Source organism: Drosophila grimshawi, unplaced genomic scaffold (genome assembly GCF_018153295.1).
Source record: "Drosophila grimshawi isolate 15287-2541.00 unplaced genomic scaffold, ASM1815329v1 contig_311, whole genome shotgun sequence".
Classification (NCBI taxonomy): Eukaryota; Metazoa; Arthropoda; class Insecta; order Diptera; family Drosophilidae; genus Drosophila; species Drosophila grimshawi.
Window position 1 is genome coordinate 11,029,670 of NW_025063098.1, and position 20,749 is coordinate 11,050,418.

General features: G+C 46.2%; 1 protein-coding gene across 1 annotated transcript; it reads left to right on the forward strand.

Annotated features, from left to right (window-relative positions):
* Positions 1–1,834: 1,834 nt before the first annotated feature.
* LOC6563954 (ankyrin repeat and KH domain-containing protein mask) lies at positions 1,835–20,221 on the forward strand. The gene is made up of 18 exons (XM_043215186.1): positions 1,835–2,578; positions 5,807–5,845; positions 6,467–6,605; positions 6,670–6,922; positions 7,037–7,199; positions 8,002–8,301; positions 8,574–10,274; positions 10,332–10,650; positions 10,709–10,779; positions 10,852–11,073; positions 11,371–12,511; positions 12,581–12,699; positions 12,794–13,093; positions 13,157–13,903; positions 13,970–14,258; positions 14,349–19,678; positions 19,744–19,872; positions 19,945–20,221. Exons 1-18 carry the CDS (start codon positions 1,991–1,993, stop codon positions 19,981–19,983), a joined length of 11,889 nt encoding a protein of 3,962 aa, XP_043071121.1. The 5' UTR covers positions 1,835–1,990; the 3' UTR covers positions 19,984–20,221.
* Positions 20,222–20,749: the final 528 nt, after the last annotated feature.

The following is a 20,749-nucleotide window of genomic DNA, read 5'->3' on the forward strand; positions in this document are numbered from 1 at the left end:
GTTGAAAAATTGCATCGGAATAAAAGCGAAGAAAAATTTTCCCTTAGTTGCTTAATTTGCCTTCGTCGTCGTCCGCCTGCTTTTCGACTCGACTTTGGCGTGCGTGTGATTGTGGTTTCGCCAGTCAAAGAGACTCAGTATCGTCCTCTCTCTTGCGCATACACAATGGCGTGCCAGCGACGGACTGACTGCCTAGTTGTTATCTCGCTTTGACGCGATGTTCGTTCGGTTTCATTCGCTGTATGTAAAATGTGTAAAGTGATTTTTGCCTGCGCTCGCGTTTTGGGGCGAAGTGGAAAATGCTTGAAAATGTTTTATAAATAAAATGCTATAATTGAATATCTACGCAAATAATTAAACGTCGAAAATGCATAATGCATCTGGCAATTGTATTGTGTACCTGCTGCGATTATATAAAGCATAGAAAGCACGCTGTGTCAGCGTCTAAATTACCAATTGCGCATCGATTGGCCATGCATAAGCCCAAAATTCGTAATAATATTAAAACGAATTGTTTCCCCCTCCCCACCATTATTATCTGTGTGCATTTTGTTTCTCATTTATTTTTTTTGCTGTAAAGTTAATACGAAAAACGTGAATTAAGAAAACGGAAAATTAAAACGAGTATATGTATATGTATGTACGTATATACTTACATACATACATATGTACAACGGCGAACGAATGAGTGTGCAATGCTGAAGAAGTGAAAGAATGCGCAGCGTTGCCATACGGTTACGATCTGCCCGAGTGTATGCAAGTGTGTGTAGTGTGCCCATGTGTGTGTGTGTGTATTGTGTGTCTTATATATGTGCATTCTCACAAATGTATCTAGCTCAATTCCTTACGTTAAAATCGATAAAAACGCAGCACGCTTTGTGTATGAAAAATAATTAAATGAAATCCGAGAAATACACGCAAAGTGTGCTGTGGCGTTTTTGTCAATGGGCAATTGAAAAAATTAATTTAAAAACACCCAAAATACATTAAATTCGTTTAACTAATTTAATTGTTTAATGTTTTTGTTTTAAAATTCGCATTTGCGCACAGAAAGCACGCGTGAATTGATTTAAAAGGAAGCCCGATCGAGACTAAAATGAATAATGATGCGAGAAATCATGATGGCGATGACTTGAACTTGAATTTAAACAACGTGCGCTCTGCGTATTTGAACAAAAAAACAAAGACACCAACAGCAACAATAACAACAGCAGCTGCAACAACACCTACAACAACAGAAACCCAAATCAAAGCAAATCGCGCAGCAACACAGCAAGCAACAACAGCTGTACAAAGACTTTTAGCAGTTAAGCACAACAACAGTAACAACAACAACGTTGTTCGTCAGGTGAATTATACCGGTCCGCGTCTCGCTGCCGCCCGACACTCGATAGCAGCGGCGCTCATTGCGAACAATATTAAAAACACCAACAACAACAGCAGCAGTAACAGCAGCAAGAAGAAGCATGAACAACTGACAACAACAGCAGCAACAACAACAACAGCAGCTGCAGCTGAACTGAGCCAATTGAGAAAGAAGAGCAGCAGCATTAACAGCAACAATAACAGCAGCAGCAATAACAGTGTCAGTTTAAAAGTTAACAGCAACAACAACAACAGCGCGTTAGCCACTGCCAATACTAACACCAACAACAACAACTCCAAAATGTCTAAAACGTCTGCCAGCAGCAACAACAACAAAACAAACGCGCAAAGCGAAGCAACTGCCGCTGCTGCTGCATTCGTTACAGCTGGCACAACAACAGCAATAGCAGCAGCAACCACAGCCACGCCCATGCCCGCCACAGCAACACCAACAGCAGCAGCAGCAACATCAACTGCAACTGAAACAACAACAGCAACAACAACAGCTGCTGCAACTGCCGGCGCTGCGGCTAAATTTCGTGCCGCTGTTGCATCAGCGCCTCAGGCGAGCAGCAGCTCGAAGAAGAAGCGTGCAGCATATGCGGCGCTCAAGCGGCAGGTAGCCATGAAACAGCAGCAACAACAACAGCAGCATCAAACAACTGCCACGCCCGTAACGGAAGTGGGAGCAGCAGCAGCAGTAGCCGGAGTGGCATCCACTAGCAACAAGGACTCGGCGCATTTGAAATTCGCCGCAACAACATTGTTGATGGGCGCCGCTGCCTCTGCGACAGATGGCAACGCTGGTAATGCTGCTGCTATTATCGCTCCACCCCCCCAATCGACAACGACGAGCAGCGGAAGCAGCAACAACAGCAGCGGAAGCAGTGCAGCGACAGCTGTTGCTGTGCTCAAGCAGAAGCTGAAGAACGTTGGCGCCATTTCGAATGCGGCGGCCGTTGCTGCGGCGACTGCTGCCAACAACAATCGATCGGCGGCGGCAGCGGCAGCCGCATTGTCGTCATCGGCGTCAACGTCGACAACATCGTCATCGTCATCGAACTCCTCACCGCTATCGTCATCGGGCATTGTGAACGCGATTTCGTCGGCGTTGCAGAACATCATTACAAGGGATACGGATATGGATACCGAATTCTATCAACAACCGGTCACCACACATTTATCCGAATCTGAGGAGGAGTCGGTGTCAGAGGTGAGTTTTCAAATGTTTCTTTTCGTCTCTATTTTGTTTTGTTTTGTAAGTGACAAAAGAACAGATCTTGTTCATGTTTATTTGTGTGTGTTTTTCTCTATAGTTCACTGAGAGCCAATCAGAGAAAGGCGTTAATTCTCACTGTAAATATACAAAAGAACAGGCGTTAACATTTCTGTTAACAAAATACTGTCGGCAAATTTTCGATTAGTGCTGCAATAAAATGTGCAAAATGTACACTTATAAATTCAATCAAGTTTATTCGTTCAATTAAACAAAAATTAGTTTGTTGGTTACAAAAATTAATGTAATCTGTGTCTTTTTTGTATGTACTTTATGGTAGCAATAACAGAATACCATAAAGACATCTGCTAAACGATCGTAAAAATGATTTCTTACAGCTTTCTGATATGCACGTTGTGCCTCAATATCGATTTACTTATTTATTTACTTACGTTGCCGTCACTTTAAAAAAATTCTAGTAATTATGGTTTTAAACCACGTCACCGTTTTCGATTGTGATCTGGGCCTTTTGTTATTGAGCATGTACTTATTTTATATATTTTTTAAATTAATTGGCTTTATCTTTTTTAAGTCGATCGTGCGGTGCTTCTTCGCTATCAGATTTTAGATAAGAAGTTGTCGATTTATTAATCGCTGTTATCAGAGAGAAAAAAAATAGCTGGTTGTGGGAAAGTCGTTAATTATTGAATTTCAAATAAATTTCGTTGGAATTACTGAATGATGCACTTGCGTATTTTCCTCGTGCTTAAACAAATATGTGATATATGCAGCCGTTATTATTCCCTCTCTCTCTCTCTCTCGCTCTTTCTGTCTTGCGTTGCTGAAAAACCAGTTTGTCCCAAGTAACAATTTTGTATGACTCGTTGCTTAAGTCTTTTTCTTTGCGGTGAATTGGGAATTACATTCGATTACATACATACACGCACATACATACATAAATAAATCAGCTGTGCAGCTGCTGCTACTGTTTGTGTTTGTGTGTACGTCATATGGGGCTAGCTGTATGTGTGGTTGTTCAAATTTCTTTGTCTGGCCTTTTGTGGCGTTTGTGTATACATTTAATATTCGATATACAGTATATATATATATATATTACAGATTGCCCACTCAACCAATGAGAGGTCATTAGCCAATTCTTTTGGGTTGTCTCAACAATTCGTAAATAAACCATAAAAATATAACCTGATCTCGAAATGCATGCGTTTCTTTCCGACTTTATCATCGTTTATTAATGAATTAAATGCATTCATGCATTTCAAATCAACAATGTGGTTTTTGGTTAGTGGCACATTTTGAGTGGTGTCGTGGTGTTTGCAGCTTAAATTTACGCTAGCCTCAAAGCAGTCTGGCAACGCCATTCGCCTTCATTGCTGTTGTTGTTGCTGTCTTTCGTTTTTCGTCTTTTTTTTATTTAGTGAAATCGTGTGTGAAAAGAAGAATCGCGAAAAATTGTAAAGCAAACTTAGAGAGACGACACAACATAATAATAATAATAATCGTAAATAAAATAATCAAGGTACAAAATGCACGTAGAGTGTAATGACCGTTTAACTTATCCACTGTAGCATATTAAGAGGTCAAATTGCAAATTTTTTTTTCGGGTGTAACGTGCACAAAAAAAACCCCACAATTTATTATTTCCACAAGCAGACAGACAGCCATACGCACAGACAAACACACACAAACATTCATACTTACAAACACACACAAACATTCATACCTACAAACACACATACACACTCCAACGCCCGAAACGAGAATTGACCAACCAAAGAAGAAAATTCAAGCAGCGAACGACAAGCAGCAGAAAAAAAACGCATGTCGTGGCTGCGACGGCGACGCCGACAGCGACAGCGATTGAACTCGTTTGAATTTTGTTCTTTATATTTTCTCTTGCAGCACACACATACATCCATATATATGTATATTTATGACAATAATGTGCACATGTCTGTATATATATATATATATAAATTATATATAAATTAAATATATATATATGTATGTATTCATAATTTCTCTGAATTTTTGTCTTGTTCTTTTCGTTCATTCATTCAAAGGTTACGGGCAAAATCTGTTTGGCGTCGTAAAAAGCATAAATTATGCTCGAAAATTTTAGCATTTAATTTCGCCCCTAATGTTTAGGCATGGTTGCAAAACAGATATACGGACAGACAGACAGAGCCTAGAAGAAGAGCCCATTTGCCTGTGTTGTGTGACCTCCGTTTAAATCAATGCACACCAACACAAACGCATACATATATGTATGTCCATACATATTTTGTACACACACATACATACACACATGCATACACATATGCATACATATATACACACACAGTGCAACTGATGGCATGACTCATTTCATTCTTTAAATTCCAAAGAAACCGTTTCCTTCGCTTGCTCGCTGTTCCCCTTTGACTTGCGAATTTCTGATAAAAAAAAATATAAAAACAAATAAAAAAAAACCTGCCAGTCAGGCAGGCAGTCGAACACGGCACGCACGCACAAATACAAGCGCGGCCGAGTCTCATGTGTATTGGTTTTGAAGTGGAATAGGATGGAAATGGTAATGAATGAAAGCAAAAAGCATACGGGCAACAATAACTTGATGGTATATTTTTTGCTTAGTGCTGCTGTTCTTCTTCCGATCTGGCAACGCTGCCTTGCCGATAGAGATTTGCCGCATATTTTAGGCAGCAGCAACAACAACAAGAACAATCATTTGTTGTTTTTTTTTAGAGAAAATTTCAATTCAAAAACACTAGTAGGCCATACGAATATAATGACATTTCATTTTTAATCTCTGTCAATTCAACTAACACGGAAAAATTCTTGTTCAAATTGCACTTGTTATCGGATAAATACTCATATCATTCAAGAAAGGTGCAATCGTCGGTTTTTTTTTTGTCTTATTTTGTTTTTATAAATATTTATATAGTATTATGAGTTCAATTAAAGATTTTGTACGGCGTGCAGTTTCCACAATGGACGTTGTGTTGCAGTTATTTGTTCACGTAATATCATCATGTTCTGTTTCCTGGACTTTCAAGCCAAAGCAATCCAAATCAAATCAAATTGAATCAAATATCAACCGCAATCAATTGGATTATATTGAATTGGGTTTAATTTTCATACATGCATTTTTAGCTTCAGTTATTTTTATTATTTATGTATGTTTCTTACGTTTCTCTTTATTTGTAGATCCTATTGGCATTCTTGTGTTTAAGGCCAGATCTCCTGGTAAGTTTCGCGTTATAAATGCCACTAAAAAAAAAAACAAAAATCAACAATAATAATTGAAGCGTTACAAAACTAGTTTTTGCCATTTTTTTAGACCATTTGTCCAAAAAATTTCAATTAGCTCTACTTACCAAACTAAAAAACCCGCAACGAATTGTTTACCAAATGCTTTATTAAGGTTTAACTAAAATTGTTTGGTAGTTTGGCCAAAATGATATACATGTTATTGTTGTATGCACTTTGATTAAATCTACCTAAATAGTTAATAAAAACAACCCAGCAAACAGCAAGGCAAAATGGGTTGTTCTTGAATAATAATTATATTGATAATGATAATAATAATGATAATGATAATAATACTACCACTTGGATTCTGTAACAACACACAAAACATCACATTGCTGGCCTTAGACGACAAGAATGTGCTCTTTAAGTGCTCCACTGATTAGTTCTCAAGCTTTAATAATAATTATAATATAATTTCCAGCAAACTCTTCTTTCTTTACTCACCCTTGTAACTTGACTAGCATGAATCCATTTATATAAAAACATATAACCCTTATAAAAGGAGATTTGCATTAGATCTAATTGCATATTTTATTTTTTTTTGTATGTTTTCAGGATGATATACCCGAGTCTGATCACGATAGCTGTCCGCACGAGGAGGGCGAAGTGCTCGAGGATGAGGACGAGACGGAAGAGGAATCGGAAGAATCTGATGAATCTGAAGGTGACGATGATGAGGATGACGAAGAGAACGGTAAACGATTGTGTTAAACAATATCTGATAATAATATTTTAATAAACAAAAAAACAAAATATAGAACAATATGTACTGCAAGAGAATGATGCGGATGACGAAGACATCGATGATGAGGATGACGACAAGGATGCGCCCGAGGTTAAGAACTTTCTGCTTGAGCCAAATAAGAACAAACGTTCAAGTAATCTCACCGCCCTGCTCACAGCAGCAGCGAATGAGAAAGCGCCCGTCCTCCGTCATGCAACTCATGCTATCGATGAAACCAAGCAGGCGCTAACCAAAATGCGATGTGCCAACAGTCCGCGAGACAAAAAGTGAGTATTCATAGACAGAGAGAGAGCGAGAGAGAAACAAAGAGAGAGAAAGATGTGGATAGCTGCCTGGATAACAATTGTTAACATATATGTTTATCCATTAATTCACAGTAGTGTTTTCTCGCGCAGCCTTGCCACTGCCTGCGCCGACAATGATGTCAACACCGTGAAGCGATTACTTTGCAAGGGCAACCTGAACGATGCAGCCGCCTCCACGGATGAGGGCGAATCCTTATTGTCGATGGCTTGCTCCGCCGGCTACTATGAGCTGGCACAGGTATGTATCGATTGGGATTGTCTAGCAACTAGTAGCGTAATATTTTTATATGTCTCTTATCATCCAAGAGTCATAAAGTCGGTTAACTGATTTATTATTAAATGTAGATTCTATTAAAAGCTATAAAAGTTTTAGCTATAGTTGCAATATCGTGTCAACTGAAAATGATATTTGAAATGTTATTTAACATTCGATGAATTTTTTACTCGTTTTCATGTCGATTGTTTAGGCTTCTCAAAGCAACGTCTCAGTATTCTGTTTTTCAATCGAATTTAGACCTTTCGAAATACTGATTTGGAGTTCTGCACATAACTTCATAATTACGAAGCTTTTTATTTTAATGTTTTAGAGAAAATACGTTCAAATCGTTTAGCGAAGGAATAAGTTACAACCTAAAAGAATATTTGTATTCTCCTGCATTTTTGATCAATTTCGGCTTATAAAAGTATTAGTTTTATCGTGTTATTAAATATTTTTGGTTGGTATTAATAAACAAAATTGTGAAATCGGGCAACTCCAATTCTATCGAGATCGAACAAATTCAATGCAGTCCTGGCTTGTGTGGCAATATCATTTCTAGTTCACCGGGTGGCAACGTCCTGTTGCACAGATAAATTATCGATAGTCAAAAAAAAGTAGCTGCACAAAAGAATTTTTATTATTTTTTTTTTGGAATTTCTATTGATTAGCAACAATAAAAATAATTTTGGTAAATAAAGTAGCGCTAAATCGGTTCAGGATATGTGCAATCAATGTTAACAGAACACGAATCAAATACGTTGTGTGCTCTTGTTCGGTATAGGTTTTGCTGGCAATGTCTGCGGCACAGGTAGAGGACAAGGGACAAAAAGACTCGACGCCATTAATGGAGGCCGCTTCTGCCGGTCACTTGGACATTGTGAAACTGTTGCTCAGCCACAACGCCGATGTGAATGCGCATTGTGCGACTGGGAATACACCGCTGATGTTCGCCTGCGCCGGTGGACAGGTGGACGTTGTCAAAGTGCTACTGAAACATGGCGCCAACGTTGAGGAGCAAAACGAGAACGGACATACACCATTAATGGAGGCAGCCTCCGCCGGGCATGTGGAAGTAGCAAAGGTAAATTATATATATATATATATTGCTAAATTTTATTAAGAAAATTCTAGATGCATTTTTGTGACAAGTGATTAGAATCCGAGATTTGATTGTTTTTTGCTGTTTGTCCCTCAATCGAGAATCGAGTTACTGATTTCGATATTTGGTAGAGCATCTTACATGATTTAGTTTGATCTTATCTGATGCACACGAAATTGTTGTACTTTGTTATAAATATATATATATTTATATATATTCTCAATTACTCATATATTTGATAATCCACCTTGTAGGTGCTGCTGGATCATGGTGCCGGCATCAACACCCACTCGAATGAGTTTAAGGAGAGCGCCCTCACCTTGGCCTGCTACAAGGGTCATTTGGATATGGTTCGTTTTCTGCTGCAAGCCGGCGCAGATCAGGAGCATAAAACCGATGAAATGCACACGGCGCTGATGGAGGCATCAATGGATGGTCATGTCGAGGTGGCACGCTTGCTACTCGACTCGGGAGCGCAGGTTAACATGCCAACGGATTCATTTGAATCGCCGCTCACCCTGGCAGCTTGTGGTGGTCATGTAGAGTTGGCACTGCTGTTAATTGAGCGCGGCGCTAACATTGAGGAGGTCAACGATGAGGGCTACACCCCACTGATGGAGGCGGCACGTGAGGGGCACGAGGAAATGGTGGCACTGCTGCTGACTAAAGGTGCCAACATAAATGCCACCACCGAGGAGACCCAGGAGACGGCATTAACGCTCGCCTGCTGTGGCGGTTTTAGTGAGGTGGCCGCCTTTCTGATCAATGGTGGCGCCAATTTAGAGCTGGGCGCCTCCACGCCGCTCATGGAAGCCTCGCAAGAGGGCCACACCGATCTGGTTCGCTTTCTGCTGCAGAACAAGGCAAATGTGCATGCAGAGACGCAAACCGGAGATACGGCGCTGACGCATGCCTGTGAGAATGGGCATACGGATGCGGCCGGTGTGCTCCTCTCGTATGGGGCCGAGCTCGAGCATGAATCAGAAGGCGGTCGAACGCCGCTAATGAAGGCCTGTCGTGCAGGTCACCTGTGCACAGTCAAGTTCCTCATCCAAAAGGGCGCCAATGTCAACAAGCAGACGACCAGCAATGACCATACGCCACTCTCGCTGGCCTGTGCTGGTGGGCATCAGAATGTGGTGGAGTTGCTGCTGAAGAATCATGCGGATCCGTATCACAAGCTCAAGGATAACAGCACAATGCTGATCGAGGCCTCGAAGGGTGGCCACACACGGGTTGTGGAGCTGCTATTTCGCTATCCGCACATCTCGCCCACAGATCTGGGAGCTGGGGGCGCGAATGCGCAGGCAGTGAATCAAATACGCCAGCAAAAGCTATTGCAACAGCAGATCCAACATCAGCTGCAGTTGCAACAGCTGAATGCACCACCCGGCCTCCACGAGGTAACCGAAGCGGCACGCGCCAACAATCAGCAACTGTTATACCAGCAGCAATTCAGCGGCAACTCATCCAACAACAACAACAACATTGTTGCCCTGGGTACAGGTGATTTTCTCGACGCCGGTGAGCTACAGCTAACGGCTGCATCTGCTGCAAGTATCTCGGATGCGTCCACAACAGAGGAGTATGTCACGACTGTGGGCAGTGCCGGAGGCGGTGGCGTCGGCGGCGGTGGTGGCATCGATCTAACCACATTGAGCGCACAACAGCAGGAGGGGCTGATTGCGAAATCGCGTCTGTTTCATCTGCAGCCGGGATTTGAGCAACAGCAACAACAACAACAGCAGCAGCAGCAGCAAACGACAACACTGCCGCCAACGGGTGGCCATTTGGTGCCTTGCAAGCACTTTGATCTTGATATGGAGCACATCAATTCATTAACGCCGCCGCAAAAAGCACCACCAGCACCACCCGTTATGATGCACACCGTTTGTCAGCAAACTGTGCTACAACAACAGCAGCAACAACAACAGCAGCAACAACAGCAGCAACAACAACAACAACAGCAGCAACAACAACAGCAACAACAACAACAACAACAACAGCAGCAGAAGATGCAACAACAGCAGACAAAGCTCAAGGGCGTTGGTGGGGCGCGTAAGAATCGCCAGCTTTTAAGCGAGCTAAGCTTTATTACTGACTTGCCGCTGGATGGGTTTGTATTTCCGGTTGAACAGCATTCCGATCAGGTGCGCTCACAGCCCCTTGGCGAGGATGACAAACAGCAACAGCAACAACAATTGCAGCAGCAACAGCAGCAGCAATTTGCCTGTGCTGGAGACGAACAACGTTCGCAGCGGCGACGTGGCTTTGATGCGCCTTGCGACTCTAGCGTTGGCACTGATGCGACTTTGGAGACCACTCAGAAAGGTAAACTCCGAGAAATGCATGCAAAAAGAATGCAATAATAATGTAATCTTTCGATTAGGTGCCACTGCCAATGATACCAATCAGAGTTCATTCGTTGCCAACGAGAACGCCTCGCAAATTCCAGCAGCGGTAAGTGTTAAATAGATTTACGCATTTGGGCCATGAGTGAGATGCTGATGATGAGATTCTTTGCACTTGTAGCTTAACACTGGCTCTGCAACTGGCACCATCACCCACTCCTCGGAGGTGCTGCAGAGCACGGCAATCAGCGATCGGCCCAAGGTGAAGGCCATCAATAAGAACAATCGCAAGCAGGCGGCTGCTTTAGCATTAGCTGGCGTAGCTTCTGTTTCGGCGGCAGCACAGCAGGGCCAGGCATTGCCATTGCAGCAGAATCAAATGGTCTCCATCTACAACAGTTTGGTAAGCCTTTATCCGTAATAAGAGCTAAATTGTATTTTGCTGTATTTATATATTGGTTATGTTGATTAACAATGATTAATATTCGTCCGATTGCAAACTGTTTTCAAAATATCCTAAGCAAGGCGTAGATCTGATTGTTATTATCATAATTTTGTTTATGGAAATGATTGATCTTTCTAGAATTTGAATTTAACAAATATTCTACGTATTACAATTTATACTCCTAATTAATGAATACAATTCATACGATCACAATAGCAAATGCAGCAGGAGCTTCATCTACAGCAGCAAATGCAGCACATGCAGCAGACGCAGCTACAATTGCAGCAGCATATGCAACTGCATCATCAGCAACAGCAGCGTGCCGCCGCCTCCGTTGTGGACTACTCCAATTCACCGGCCTCTCCCATGGCCTCACCAACGGGCTGCAGTGGCAACAGCAACAGCTTTACCGACCAGCAGCAGCAACAGCAGCAGTCGCAGAATCCGCCAATCGTCGAAGGTGGGGGTAATGAGGTGCTGCAGCACAAGGCTGCCATGGAGGACTTTCGCGGCCTGCTTGAGACTGCGGTCAATGAGTCGAGAGGAAATGGCGGCCATTCAACGCTGACATGCTTCAATGATAAACTGGCACCGCAGCTGAAAATCTTCAAGGATGGCTGGCAGATGCACAAGTTTTTTGGGGAGCAACCCAAGTCGCCAACTGAGACGCCGCCCGAAATGGAGGAGACCATCATGTCGCCTTCTTTGGAGCGCGTCGAAACGCGTGCAGAGATGAAGAATTTGGCCACGCTGTGCTCGGCAGCAGCCATGGCGGCTGCCGTAACAGCAGCTAATAAGGAGTCCGAAGAAGTTGCAACTGATAACGAAAGTGATGAGGGCGAGGGCGGTGAGGTCGAGGGCGAGGAGAATACTCTGCCACCTGAACCTATCGATCTGACTGACACGATCATTGAGGAGGAAGTGGAAGACGATGATGATGATGATGAGGATGATCCGGACACGCAAAGCGGTGAGATTGAGAAACTTAACTACGACGACGATGATGCGGATGCTGAAGTTGATGATTATATCGATGAAGACGATGAGGGCGACGAGGAGGACGATGAGTTCTTCCTGGACGTAAACGTCGCCGCTGAGAATCGAATCGACAGTAATCCACAAAGTGGCGCAGATCTGCCGTCAAAGCAACGCAAATTGTCCACAAGACTGGAGAATCTAATGCTAACCAAGCCAGATATGCTGGCAAAAACATTATGCGATTTCCGATCGGATTTGCCCAACTCGGAACTGATGCATATGCTGCCCATCAAAGCGGCAGCCGCCAACAATGCAGCTTTAAACAGTCTACTACAACAGCAATTGGCTGCTGCCACAGCGGCCGCAGTCCATGCCAAGGCTCACAGTCAACAGCAACAACAGAACTCGGAGCAGTGTGGTAAGCAGTAACGCATTGTACAATTAAGTTGCCTATGTCGCTCAATGCTAATCTCGATATCTTTATTAGATGATGCCGCGGCAGTTGCAGCAGCTGGAGAGCTCTATGGTGGTCTGGAGCATTTTGCCAATGATGGAAGCGAGGGTGCACAGTATGATATCACCGGTGAAATGGAGGATATATTTCAGGTACGTAAATGATAATGCACATTCTCGATAAGAGCATTTCTCTTGGGGTTCTTGCTTGCTTTAACGATTTCACCAATTTGTTTTCTCTCTGTAGGAGCTGGCAGAGAATTTGCATTATCCCGAACTCGCCGAGTTTAGCCTTAATCAGATGTGCAAGGCTCGATTCACCGGCCATTGGTCACAGTCGCCCGGCAAGTGGAGCGGACAGGAGCAGCTGTTGGCAGCAGCAGCTGCGCAGCATTCGCAGGCATTATTGAGTGCAGGCGATGCGCCAACGGACGCCGCCCAGCAGCAGCGGCAGGCGAATCTCGTACTCCTTGACTATCCGATGCAGTCGTCGCAACCGGGTCTGCCACAACGTTTGCTCGATCCCGAGGAGCTGCAGAGCATGCAGGTATGTTAATAATCGAATCTTTATCTGTTATCGTTATTTTTATCCTTTTGATATTTATTGCAGCACCAGCAAACGCCCGTTGCATTATTGCCATTCTCTGCGGATAATGCTGGTGTCTCTGCCCCTGGAGGAAGCACACAACAGCAACAGCAAATGCATCAATCAGTGCACAACAGCGAGTTCCAGCTGCAGCAGCAGCATCAGCAACAGCAGATGGCACTGGAGGGTGATCCTGAGTTGAAACAGCAGCTTCAACAACTGCACCACTTGCAGCAACAGCAGCAACACTCGAATGCGCGCATTATTAAAGCTGTGGCTGCTGCAAGCGGTCAACAGCAGCAACAACAACAGCCAGCAGCCAACTTTGTGTACAATGTGGAGAGCGGTGACAAGAATACGCCGCCAGTGCAGCTACTATTTCAACTGCCACCGGCCATGTCACAACAGCCTCAACAGCAGCAGCCACTGCAGCAACAGCAGCTTGGCGATCAGACATCAGATCAGCAACAGCATCAGCAACAACAACAACCATTATTGCCCACGGAACAGCAGCAGCACATGTTCCAGCAGATGTTCCAGCATCGCGCCGAACGACTGATTCAACAGCAGCAACAACAGCGACCACCGACACAAACCGAACTGGAATTGGTGGCGCAAGAGTTGCTGCTGCAGCAGCGGCAATCGCCAGCAGTCGGCCCACCCGTTGTCGGTGTTCAGGCATTGGCCATGCCCCAGAGCCCAAAGCAGAAACACTACCACATGCAAGATCAGCTCATGCACATGCCGACAACTCCATGCGTACAGCATCAGGTAAGCAAAATATGATTTTAATCGATTTCCAAGCGCAATGTACAAACAACTCGTCAATATTTCCAGGTGGGCGCACATACTGGCTCCGTTGCGGTGCCTCAGCAATTCACCCAATTCGCACTTCAGCAGCAACAGCAGCAGCAACAGCAACAGACGGCTCAGCAGCAACAACAACAACAGCAGCAGCAAAATGAGTTATCAATTTGGCCAATGGCAACACCAAATGCAGCAGCAGGAGCAACGGCAGCTGGCGGTGCATCCAAATCAATGCCCGGCGGTATTGCCAAAAAGGCAATTGATAAGCAATCTCGCAAGGATCGACGAATTTTCCGGCAAACGCCCGCTGGCAGTCAAGGTACAAGCAATATTAACTACGATTAACTGTTTGTGTAGTTTGCTAATTCTAACATAAAACATTTTCTATTTATTTTTTTTCGCTCCGCAGTCAACACGAATCAACATCAGCAGCCAGTGGCGGCAGCAACAGCGGCGGCAGCAGCAGCAGCAGCAGCGGCTGCACAGCAGCAAGCACAACTACAGAATCAGCTGGCGGTTGCAGCTGCAGCAGCTGTCGATAAAACCATTGAGATTGATTCGGAAACGGAATCGAATCATGATACGGCCCTGACACTGGCCTGTGCCGGTGGCCACGAGGAGCTGGTGGAGCTGCTCATTAGCCGTGGTGCAAACATTGAGCATCGTGACAAAAAGGGTTTCACTCCCCTAATACTGGCTGCCACGGCGGGTCATGAGAAGGTCGTGGAAATACTGCTCAAGCATAATGCTGAGATGGAGGCACAATCGGAACGCACCAAGGATACACCGTTATCGCTGGCCTGCTCCGGCGGTCGCTATGAGGTTGTCGAACTTCTGCTCGGCGTCGGCGCCAACAAGGAGCATCGCAATGTTTCCGACTATACGCCACTCAGTTTAGCCGCCAGCGGTGGTTATGTGAATATCATCAAGCTACTGCTCAACCACGGAGCCGAGATCAATTCGAGGACGGGCAGCAAACTGGGCATCTCGCCACTGATGTTGGCCGCCATGAATGGACATACAGCTGCCGTTAAGATGCTGTTGGATCAAGGCTCCGATATTAACGCACAGATTGAGACAAATCGCAATACGGCATTAACGCTGGCCTGCTTCCAGGGCCGGCATGAGGTTGTCAGTCTTCTGCTCGATCGTCGTGCCAATGTCGAGCATCGCGCGAAAACCGGCCTTACTCCGCTGATGGAGGCCGCCTCCGGTGGCTACATTGAAGTGGGTCGTGTTCTCCTCGACAAGGGAGCCGATGTGAATGCAGCGCCCGTGCCGACATCTAGGGATACAGCACTGACCATTGCCGCTGACAAGGGACATCAGAAGTTCGTTGAATTGTTACTGTCGCGCGGCGCCAGCGTCGAGGTAAAAAACAAGAAGGGTAACTCACCTCTGTGGTTGGCCGCCCACGGTGGCCATTTGAGCGTGGTGGAGTTGCTGTACAATCACAATGCGGACATTGATTCACAGGACAATCGACGCGTCTCCTGCCTGATGGCCGCTTATCGCAAGGGTCACACCAAAATTGTCAAGTGGATGGTTCAGTATGTGTCGCAGTTTCCGTCGGATCAGGAGATGATACGCTTCATTGGCACCATTAGCGATAAGGAGCTGATTGATAAGTGCTATGATTGTATGAAAATTCTACGCTCCGCTAAGGAAGCCCAGGCGGTTAAGGCCAATAAGAATGCGTCCATATTGTTGGAGGAGCTCGATTTGGAACGGACGCGCGAGGAGAGTCGCAAGGCGGCCGCCGCACGTCGTCGCGAGCGCAAAAAGAAGAAGAAAATGGAAAAGAAGGAGGAGAAGCGACGCCAGCAACAGGTCAGCAGCAACGGCGCCGACGATGATCAGCAAGGCGACGACGACGATGCCAGCGACAATGACAAGGATGATGATACCGACAAGGAGGACGATGACGAAGAGGCGCCACCAGCACGCGAAGAGGGCGATTCGGGCATTGATCAGGGCTCCTGCTCAAGCGGCGATACAAAGGCCACTCGCGTCTCCTCAGCCAACCAGCAACAGGCGGATAGCAACAGCGGCGTCGTCAATCCGCCAGCGAAGAAAACTAAAAAGCAACAGCAGCAGCAGCACCAGAAGAACAAACAAACAACGCAGCAGCAGCAACCACCCAGCGAAGCAGCAACCATTGCACCAGCAGCGATGTCGTCGTCCACCTCAATTGGCAAGAGTGGCGGCCTGGTTCAGAAGAAGACACCAACTGGCGCTGAAAGCGTAAATAAATTGCCGTCCAGCAGCAGCAGCAATCAGCAAACGGTTAGCCAGCAACTCAAGCGCCAGGTGGAAGCCGCCAAAAAGGAGGAACAACAACAGTTGGTTGCAATGGCCACTTTACCCGCCATCAGCAGCAGTAAGAAATCAACTAAAGAAACGAGCAACAACAAGCGCGAGAAGGAGAATCTTGCGCCCAGGGAATCCCATGCGTCGGCAGCAGCACCGAAGCCACAAGCTGCCGGCTCAGCCAGCAGCAGCAAACTGCAGCCAGTTAGCAATGAATCTGTTAGCAACATTGCCACACGCAAGGAGGCGGTAGGCAACACACACAAATCAAACAGCAGCAGCTCAGCGGCTGGCGCAACGCAAGCCGCCAAGCGCAGCGAAGTCGATGGCTGGAAGGAGGTGGTCCGCAAAAGTAGCGCCCAACAAACAACAATTGTGGGCGGCTCCTCCTCTTCCTCATCGGGCGCTGCATTATCGCTGGGCGCTGGCAGCGCAAGCAGCACAAATATGACGCCAAACAATTCAACAACGAGCATAAACAGTGGTGGCGTTGCTGGAGGTGTAGGCGGCAGCAGCATCATCCAGCATCATCATTCAGTAAGTAGCTCCAGTTCGAACTCATTGGCCGCCAACTCCGTGCCGGAGATGACGTGCAAGAAGGTGCAAGTGCCGGTGAATGCCATTTCACGTGTAATCGGACGTGCCGGCAGCAACATAAACGCAATACGCGCCACAACCGGCGCCCACATTGAAGTGGAGAAACAGGGCAAGAATCAATCGGAGCGCAGCATTACGATTAAGGGTCTGACCGATGCCACCAAGCAGGCGCACATGCTCATCCTGGCGCTGATCAAGGATCCCGATGTGGACATCCTGCAGATGTTGCCACGCATCAATAGCAGCATCAAGGCAAACGCTGCCGCACCATCAGCAATCACAACAACAACAACAACGCCCATGCCCGTTGGCACCTGGGATAACCGCACGGCTGCCGTTGGCGGTTTAACAACAGTGGGTAACTATTCCTCAGCAGCATCGACAACATCCACATCGTCGAGCTCATCGGCCAGCTCAACGCCAGCGGTGGCCTACAGCGGTGGCCAAGCTCACTCTGCTCACAATGCTAAGCAGCAACAGCAGCAGCAGGGCGGATCCTCCTCGAACGGCGTTAAGGCACAAAGCGGACGGGGCACTGGTGGTGGTGGTGCCTCCAAATCGAATGCCGCCGGCGGCAAGGCGTCCGCTAGCTCAACGCGTGGTCAGAGCAGTCGGGCATACAATAGCTCCACTCAGCAGCAGCAGCTATCGTCGATTCGTGGTGGTACATCCTCCACCTCGGCCAATGGCATTGTGCCCACTCAATCCTTGAAAACCAAACAGGACAATGTCGCCGCTAACAGCAGCAGCAGCGGCACCCTCAAGTCCAGCACAACGTTCACCAGTCAACAAAAGAGCTCTGCTGTTGCAGCAGCACAGAGCAGCAAATTGTCGCAAAGCTTTGGCATGAAGGCGGCCAACCCAACTGCTGTGGCACAATCACCCAAAAAACTAGAAACAACTGTGGGTGGCACGGTTGGACGCAGCGGTGGCAGTGTTCTTGTTGCGCCTTTTGGCCGTGGCAAGCCAGTTGGCGGCAATGCTATCTCCGTTTCGCAGTTGGGCACCAGCAGTAGCAACAGCAATAACAACAACGGCAGCAGCAATAACAACAACAACACATTGGCTGGACCAATTGGTACTTTCAACGTGGCTGATGCTGCGGCGGTTAACGCAGCCGCAGCAGCAGCTGCTGCCAGCCTAATAAGTAGCAGCAGCAGCACCAACAACAACATTGTTAAGCCACGCGCTGTTACGCCCATTGCACCGCCCAAGCGCAATTTCTCACCAATACCGCAAGCCCAACAACAGCAGCAATTACAACAGCAGCAGCAACAACAACAAAAGCAGCAACAGCAGCAGCATCAACAACAACCACTACTACAACAACAGCAGCAGCAGCAACAAGCAGCAGCACCAGCACAGCTACAATCACAAACGAATAACAACAACAATCAACATCAGAATCTAGTAATGTTGAATGATCTGTACAACGATGGCATCAGTGCCTCCGTGCTGGCCGATAAGTTGTCCAGTGCATATTCCCTCTTCGCCGACTATCATCATTCGCAGTGGGGCAAATTGGCTGTCGATGGCAATGCGATTGCTGGCAGCAGCACTGGCACTGGCAACGCTGCTGGCTGTGGTGGCATCAATGCGTTGGTGGGTGATGTTCTGCCACAGGCAGATGCTTCCAAGGCGCCGGGCTATAATCGCAACATACTCAGCTCGCCTGTGGGCAGCTCGAAGGCCTCATCGAACCATTCAACTTCGCCGCCCGTCGGCAATGCAGCAACAGCGAACCCAATACAACACCAGACGCCACAACAGCAGCAGCAGCAGCAATCCCAGAACAGCCAGCAGCAGCAAAGTGTGCAGCAGGCGTTGAACATAATCACCAGTGGTGCTGCCGGCGTTGGTGTTGGCAACAACAGCAACCCATCAGCAGCCAGATCTCCACTTGTTGTCACAGAGACTGGTGGCAATGGTGTGGTCGCCACATCTGTGGGAGTAGTGTCGGTCAATGGGGGCACACAGGGACATGCCGATGGACATAGTTCGGCACCACTCACCCACTCGCCGGGAGTCATCAAGCCACCATCGGCCCCGATCCAACGACCGACGCTGCCCATGCAGATGAACGCACCGCCGGAATCTGTATCAGCAATATCGGCGAATGTAGCCATGATCGATCGCCAGGTGCAGGATTTGCAGCGTATGCAGCGTCTCTATGAGCCCTATATGGTGGATGGCATGATACGCCTGAATCCCCGATCATCGGTCTTTGCCCAGGGCAACAACAACAAGGCACAGCAGCAGCAGCAGCCACAACCACCGAGTGGTGGTGTTGTTGGTAATCAGGCACAGGTGCAACAACCATCGAATATGTTTGCCAATCCGGCAAGACAAGCGCCTGGCGCACGTCTCCAGCCGCTTGGCGGGGGAGCCGGTGGTGTGGCCCCGGCTCGCTGGTATGGTGGCGCCTTAGAGTATCCACCGTACAGTGGGCGTGACATGCATCTGCATCTGGAGAATGGCGGCGGACCATTGGCCGGTTTGAGCTCACCATCTGCCATGTCACCCAATCATGATGACATACGCAAGATGCCGCGACCCATCGGCACCGAACGCGCTGCCTCCTGGAAGTACAATAACTACAATGTGGCCAACTCGGCGCTCAGCATGGATGATACTTTAACAAGCGCATTGCCGCCATGGGCGCATGAGCCCAAGGCACAGCCGCCTGGCCTCCAGCAGCAGCAACAGCAGCAGCAGCAGCAGCAACAACAGCAACAACAGCAGCAGCCCCAACAGCCGCCCAATTGGCTAAAACAACACTACAGGCCATACAACAACGGACCCTATCCGCAGCAGCAGCACGAGCCAATGAATGTGAGTTGTGATTGCCATTTGTGTATGTTGATTGTGGATATATATTTTTTTAAAATTATTTACAGATGCCAATGGACTATCATAATATGCAGCAGCAGCCGCCACCGCAGCAGCAGCTTGTTAATTTGATGCCATCCTCGTATACCTTTCAGCATTTTGTGGGCGCGGAGGAGGTCTGGGAACATGAGAAACACGTGAGTTGTGCCCTGCGCTCTTTCAAATCGAATTAATTTGATAAACATTGTAACACTTTGCTTTGTATTTAGCAGCCATCCTGGACAAATTACTCCAACTGGTCAAACTGATGCGCCAGCGCAGAACAAGCAGCAGCCGCCAACGAATGCGAATGCAGGGGATCAACCTGGCAAGCTGCTGAAGATTAGATAAATCTAAATTGATTGATCTAATTGAAACGAACCGGCTAAGACGACCGACCACATCTAGGAAAAACAAAAAGAACAAGTCCAAGCCAATACTGAAAAAAGGAGTGCACATCGATCGATAACAGTAAAAACCGTCAGAGATATGAAAATGCCAATTAAATCACTTGTTTTTCAACGTTTTCTATGCAGCTGTACGCACAACACACACACATCCATACACACGACACACTCAAAAATCCAAATGCAGACATCAATCATCGACAACCCAACATCAATTATTTAGCTGCAGCGAAACAATAATCTTTGGCCTTATTCATAATTAGTTAACAATTTAAGTATTCTTTACCTTGGGCAACTATTTAAATTCACAGGTAACTTGAAATTTGGCATAGAAAGAAGCCTGGACTAGGAGCAACACACACACACATGCACACATATACAACACATACATATGCAAGCCAGACAGATAAATCATGGAAAAATTATATATTATTTATTTTAAATGTAATTTAAATAATTTGATATTCCTTGAAGTAAACAATATAAAACTTATATTATTTCGTGTGATCAAAACGAAGCTAAAATCGAAGAAACAAAAAGAATTCAGATGAAGAAACACACGTTTATTTTTAAGCTTAGAACTCAGTCTATTTGAATGAAGAAGAAAACCATGCAAAATTCAAATGAA